The 6,901-nt window shown below is 47.6% G+C and overlaps 1 protein-coding gene across 1 annotated transcript; it reads left to right on the forward strand.

Moving 5' to 3' along the window:
• The first annotated feature begins 423 nt into the window (after positions 1 to 423).
• Positions 424 to 1,207, forward strand: LOC149355722 (protein dpy-30 homolog). The gene is made up of 4 exons (XM_089576171.1): positions 424 to 433; positions 710 to 831; positions 943 to 1,070; positions 1,129 to 1,207. The coding sequence occupies exons 1-4, from the start codon at positions 424 to 426 to the stop codon at positions 1,205 to 1,207; spliced, it is 339 nt and encodes a 112-aa protein (XP_089432297.1).
• Positions 1,208 to 6,901: the final 5,694 nt, after the last annotated feature.

A 6,901-nucleotide genomic window follows, 5' to 3' on the forward strand; every position in this document is an offset into this window, starting at 1 on the left:
AAGAAAAAAGAAGCGAGGATGAGATGCACCTTTGGATATGCCCACCAGTCGCACCAAGGAACGCGGCGGGAGCAGGGATTTTCACGAATAGCTGAAATTTTCCCTGTTGGTTGAAGTGCAATGCTGCCCATAGTCGCCACAGAGTGACGTAGCGTAGCGCAGTGACGTCTGTTCTCGGATGGCCAATTGCAACGAGGATCATCTTACTCTGATTACGCGCTCCGCTACAAATGGACGAATAAGTTTTTTTTTTCTCCATGCCTCTACAGGCTGCGGACTGCGGACGGAACGACTTGGGGGATACGGCTGTGTACGGCTACGGAGCCGCAAACCAATCAAGAGGTCCCCTTAGAAATCCAAACCAAGCCAAATCTAAACGGTTTCCGGTTTCGTGACGCTTTTTCCGCTTCATAGAGGATCATCATGGCGGAAGGTAAGATGGCTCTTTCGCCTCGCATCTTTTAATACAACCCATTTCCGTTCGATTAGGTTGGTATCCTGTGGGAGCTTGCAGGCGGGTACGCAAACGACCTGGCGTGTACGCGTTGTGCTACACTATGAAATGTTGAGCGACTAACAGATAGCTGAGTTAAAGACTGGCTAATTGTTAGTGCTAATGGTTCGGGCATGCTCGTGAGAAGAAAAAAAGATTGTTTTGCGATGCCGTCAGCGCAATAGTGCAATCAGATGTCCCATTTCTTTCTTCCAGATCAGAAAACCGCGGTCAAGAGAGGAGTGGAAGACGAGGTCCACGCTGCTGCCGACACGGTGGCTGCCGGCGCATCGGAAAACACTCAGGTGAAATTGTCCTGCACGCTATTGCAGACAGCGGTAGTCTTACGCCAATGGATTGCTGCTGGCGCACGCAGCGGTGTCGACTGCAGTGTGCGTACACGCGTTTTGCTTTATTTCTCGGAATGCACTTTCTTTCTCACCTTGCAGGCGGGCCCCAGCTTACCAAAGAAACCTAAGATGGACACCGACCTTCACTCCCTGCCGCTGAGGCAGTACTTAGACCAGATTTTAGTCCCAATTCTCGTGGAAGCATTATTCGCGATTGTCAACGAACGGTGAGTACGCTGTTTTACCAAGTCTGCTTTGTGGGTCATTACCGTCTCATCGTTGCAGACCACCCAACCCGATCGAGTACTTGGCCGACTACCTGATGCGGAAAAAGGCGCAGATCGAGCACGGAAGTCTGAACTGAGGAGAGCGAGACAAAGGGAGACTTGTATTTTTTTATTCTTATTTACATGTGTGCGAACACCACATCCGCTTCACCGTGTCTCCGCAGTTGTTCCTGCGTTTTGCCTGCACTGCTCGTTGCGTTGGCTCGCCAGTGTTTAAGCACTGCTGTGCATTGCACTGGCCATTAAAAGTCATAAGGTCCAGTGCTTCTGGAAATCCCTTGGAGATCTGGTGCTTTTCTGACCATGCAGTGAGCACATGTGAGCGAGTTATGGTTTTCTTGCAAACTGCATCACTGCTGTCAGTCTCGTTTCGCACACCCATTGGATGTCCTCGCTCACATTGAAGAGTTAGCATTTTGCGAAAGCCTTGCAGAACAGCAAGAGAAATTGACATGTTGTCAATAAAACAAGTTAGAAACGCGTGCACTGTCTGCATTTGAAATTTCATTTTACTAGCTGTACAAGGTGCTGCTGCTCCTCGACGTCAAATAACTGTAAAATAAAAAACAGCAGTCACCTGCAAAACGGCTTGCACAATATGGTGTTCGCATTCAGCTTCTGGAATTTTTCAAAGGTAACCCACTAATTGTTTTCACCTGTGTCTAATGCATTTCAAAAGTTCTTGTAACGATCCCATTTCGGCAATCGGACTTGGCTCTTTAGGTGTTCTGTCGGAACTCTCTGCAAGTGGCCTGTAACCTTGAAACTACATAATGCTAAAATGCAAAGCAGCTTCATAAATTTCCACGCTGGCAGTTACATCTGTCAGTTCTCTATTGCACAAAAAGTAGCTTGAAATTTTGTAGCTATCTGGCTTTTGAGCATATAACATTCACTGCCACAACAGAGAAGTGCATAATAAAATTTTGGCAATTAGTCAAAAGTCGCTGTATATGATGCTTGAAAGGTTTATCCGGGCACTAAAACTAGACTCAGTCTCAAGTTCCTTGCAGCACTATGGAATCTAGGCACCATCTCAGCCAATCAGACGAGTGCACTAAACGCGTTCTTATTGAGTCTCCGCGTATGCAGATCTGGTTGTTAGAGTATAAACACACGCTGCCCAAGTACTGAAAGGGCAATAGGCAGTTTCACCAAAGCGTATGCATGCTTACGTAGAATAAATGCAATAACTTAGTGGGACTTTATTATATAACTTGAATATATATTGACACACTCAGCCTACGCGCATTGAGATATGTGCCAATTTGTTTTAGTGTCGGCCGAAAATTAATACAAATCGTTTTTCATTTCTCGGGCTCTCAACACGTCTGTATGTGTGTCCTATTAGCCCCTAACATGAAAACCATAGCATTTAAACCAGTTTAAATATGTAGCGAAACAGCTTTCTCTAAATATATGATATCGGTTTTTACGGTCCCGACGCCAACTGGAAACGACCACCACGCCGCCGCCGGTCGGAACCGGCACGGAGCACACCTCTGGGCGACAAGTCAAAGCTCGCCCTAAAAGGCACCGTTTCCGGGCTCGCTCCTCAGGTGGCGTTAGATCTCGGAATCGCGGTAGAGTTGCGCGCACTCGCGACGGTCGAACAAACTCCTTAATCGCTCTAAAGATTACCTAACATCGCCTATCTTCCTTATACAGGCGATGGCATAAATCCGTTAAATCTACTTCATTATAGCTCTGGGACATATGGGAGAGAGACTGCCGTATGCGCTACGAAAACGTGCGTTTTCTATTTTGCGACACGTCAGAAGCACGCTTAAATACTAGCAAAAAAATATAACGTTTGCGATGCAAACGTTTTTAGCAGAAACTCACACTGAGATCCAATAATTACAATGGCTATAATAGGCGTTATCGCCATGCCAACAGTGACGAATAAAACACGGACAGCAATTGCCAAGGAGTGGAAAGAATTGCGTGCGGAACGACGCACAATGATCGGCGAACTAAGCGAGATTATCAGCTTCCTGATGATTTCGAAAGAAGTATTAAGTGCACACTACATTAGGTACCAGAAACTGCACAGTGCATCGCCGAGGACGGGAGGTTTGAAGACACTCTTTCAAATTCTTTTTAATTGGTCGCAAAAAAACTTTGGTTCGGCCAAGTCTGCACGAAATTTGATCACTTTCGATTGCCTATCGCAATAAATCTTTTCGAGCTTCGAGTGTCGTCTGCTTCCGTCTGTTCGCTACCGGTGTGGTTTCATATGAGCGCTTTGACACCCTCCTGAAAGCATTTCTGTACAATGCTGTCTCTGTGAATACCATTTCGTTCTCCTTTATTTGCACAGGGTCGGGTAAAGAGCAGCGGCGGTGCGTTACCTTGCATGAGGCAGGATTTTGGTGGCCGTTTCTCGATGTATTCTCGAGATCCTGTGCCGCTCAGCCTTGAAAGTGGCCGCCGTTGAATTGAATGCACGTCACCAGACGTACTTCATAACTTCTGAAAATATTTTCCCGCATTCCATAAGTGATCTGGTCGAACGCGTGCTCAATGCGGGCCCTGAGCGCAGCGATGCTTGTCAACATGCTGGCGTTGTACACAAGTGATTTTACGAAGCCCCATACAAAAAAATCGCACGGGGTGAGATCAGGTGACCTCGGAGGCCAGGGCATGTTTTATGACCCACGGCCCATATCACATGTGGGGGAAATTTGCACCCACCTTTTCAGAGATGCGCGATGCGGCGGTCGGCGATGGAACACCGCACGGAACTTCATACGCGCGAAGCGCATTGAATTAGATGCGCACATTCAAGACACGGCCATGGCCTTCCCTTTTTCAGTCTATGGTCCCATTTCTCGGTGCTAAGCTTCCGTGCTTTAGAAAAGAAGGCAAGACTGAAAGCACAGACTCAAAAGCTGCAGTCGGTAGCAAACAGACGAAAGCAGACGCTGCTCGAAAAGATTTATTGCGAGAGGCAATCGAAATTAAACTCCGTTTTTTTGTGACGAATTAAAAAGGATTCGAAAGAGAGTCTTCAAAACCCCCGCAAACCCTCCATTCCTTTGCGGAATCTTCATTACGAACAAACGAGATCGCGCCACCGTTGCTATCACTGACAGAGCGGCATAATTGTCTTTGTCGTCGCCGCAGAGGATGTGAATTTCTGACTAATTCTGTTCGAATCAGGTAAGCACGCCAAATAAACGTCGTATAAAACAATTCTGCGTGCCAAATGTCATCTCTGGGTGAAATTTGAGCTCGAGCAATGCGGCCGTTTAGCTGGGAGAAGCAATCCAAAGCGCGCGTTTATTTCCGCAACACGCGATAGCTTTTGTTTTTGCGTGCTCTTTACCAGTGCTATTGAATGACGCAATTTACCTTTACTAACGTGTCATGGAGTTAACGTAGAAGCAGTATACCAACTTGCATTGTCATAGACAAAGAAAAAGTGGTGTGGTGGCGGCCCACAGTGGCGTGCCCACAAAGACATGGTGCGCCTTAATGCCGAAAATAATTCCGTGGCGTTTTCTGACTGCTATGCGCCGTTTTTTGGGGGGCTGGTGGGATACGAAATTTGCTTATTGCTCAGCGGTGTTAAAAAAATGCGAGGAACTTTAGCGGCTAAAGTGGTGAAAGGCGAAAGCCTGAGTGCTGCATTCTGCTACGCGAATGTTCACTGTACATTTTGTTGGTGCATTAATTAACTTCCAATTAATGACGCTTAAGCTTTGCCTTTAGAGTGGAACGCGACAGCGTGTTGTAGCGCTGCCACGGAGTCCAAGGAACGCCACCACCCGTTCGGCGCGATGCGTTGCCCTTTGAACGCAACGCTTTTTGAGGAAAGGAAATAGGGCTGTAATTCTCTGTCATCTCGGTGGACACCCGAACCGCACCGTACAGGCAGGGAGGAAGTGTGAGTGAAAGAAGAAAGAGGGGCCGTAATGCGGAAAATGAAAATTGTATTTGAGGAAATGAAATTACGCAGTAAATGTCTCAGTAGACACTAGTCGAAAATTGTATTTGAGGAAAGGAAGTTGCGCAGTAAATGCCTCACATATTTCGGTGGACACCCGTCAAAATTCGCGCGCTGTGACGTCATTACAATTTGGACCAATCTGAAACACGGACAAATGCGCCTTGCTCGTCGGTAAATTGGTTTTTGAGGAAAGGAAAGGAAATGTATCTGTCTCTCATATCTCGGTGGGCCCCTAAACCTCGCCGTAACGGGAAGGGAGGAAGATGGCAGTGAACGAAGACACCATACTCACTAGACGCACCTTTGTTCATTCCAAACCATCGAGGTGGCATGGAGGAGTGGTAGCGTGCTCGACTCGCACTCCGGAGACCGGGGTTCGATTCCCAAGCTCGGCCAATTTCCTACTCGAATTTATTTTATGCGAAGCATACTACTTTAGCTACCACTTCAGCCCTTCACCGTGGTTATGCGCCTCCAAATCACGTCATACATGACGTCACACCACGTGACACGATGATGTCACGACAGTAAAGAAACGGGGGCCCACCTCGCGCCGTCGCTGTGGTTGTGCGCCTCCAAATCACGTGATACATGACGTCACACCACGTGACACGATGACGTCGCGACAATGACGTCACACCACGTGACACGATGACGTCACGACAGTGGAGAAACGGGGGCCATCTCGCGCCGTCGCTGTGGTTGTACGCCTCCAAATTACGCGACACGATGATGCTTCGCATTCTCCAGGCTTAACCAAGTTAAGCCTCAGCCATTTTATTTATCTAGTCTGACTAGAAAGATTAATTAGACTAATTGGTAAAAGGCTTTATGGCTTCAGTTCATAACTACACCCCAGACAGCACTTCCTCAGACTAACGAGGGTAAGAATATCCAGTAAGGCTCTTACAGAGGCGTAGATTATTTTGAAACACTATTGGGGAAACAGCGACGTATAGGAACCTCGAAAGCCAGATCGGCCTAACAGAACTGGAACATACTCAGCACTACAGGAGTCTACACGAACGCTGTGGTGCATAAGGCGTTACTTGTGACCTGCCAGTTGCATGTGATATTGTGACGCCCATGACGAGACGGTGCTTATTCTATTTGGTCGGCATTGCTGACTACGCAGAAGATGAGGACGACGAGGTGTAATGTGTGTCTCGTGCTCGGAAAGTGGACACAGCTGATTCTCGGTAGCCCGTCGTGGTCTTAATACACCCCCTGGTCGTAACAATATAATAGAAACTGTTTCGTACCAGGCAACACTTTCAAGGCAGACTCATTTCATCGTACTAGAGCACCACTTTCAGCAGAAGTACCACTTCAACTGCTACGGCTCTCATAGAGGTTTTCGGTTTTCGGCGGTTGCATTCAGGGGCACCTTGCATTTCTGATAAATGTGTTCAACGCAAGGCGGTTCGGTGGGATTTTCTGTGCTATTGCGGTGTGGGTGCACCGACAGCAGGTAGAGGCATCCACAAAGCTCGGTCGTTACGTGGCAGCGGAGGCAGCTGAGCGTTCCCGGAAATTAAGTGCCGTTGATTGCTCCAGGTTGGTGTATGTTCCATGTTACTTTATTCCCCAGTTGATCTATACACCTGCTTCTTCGGAGACGTTTGAGATTTCGCGTAGAACGAATTAGTAACTGATGCCATCCCTCCCACACACAGTTTGGCCTGAAATATTCAAGCCATATGGGTTCCCGTTTCGCCATGTCGTGGGGCAATTATTTTACCTGTGGAGCGCTCTGTACGGTATCCACAGCTCTAGACTTCACTTTTAAAGACCTTTCTTTGTTTAGAGGTTCCGC

Source organism: Amblyomma mixtum, chromosome 3 (genome assembly GCF_055824585.1).
Source record: "Amblyomma mixtum isolate Tamu chromosome 3, ASM5582458v1, whole genome shotgun sequence".
NCBI lineage: Eukaryota > Metazoa > Arthropoda > Arachnida > Ixodida > Ixodidae > Amblyomma > Amblyomma mixtum.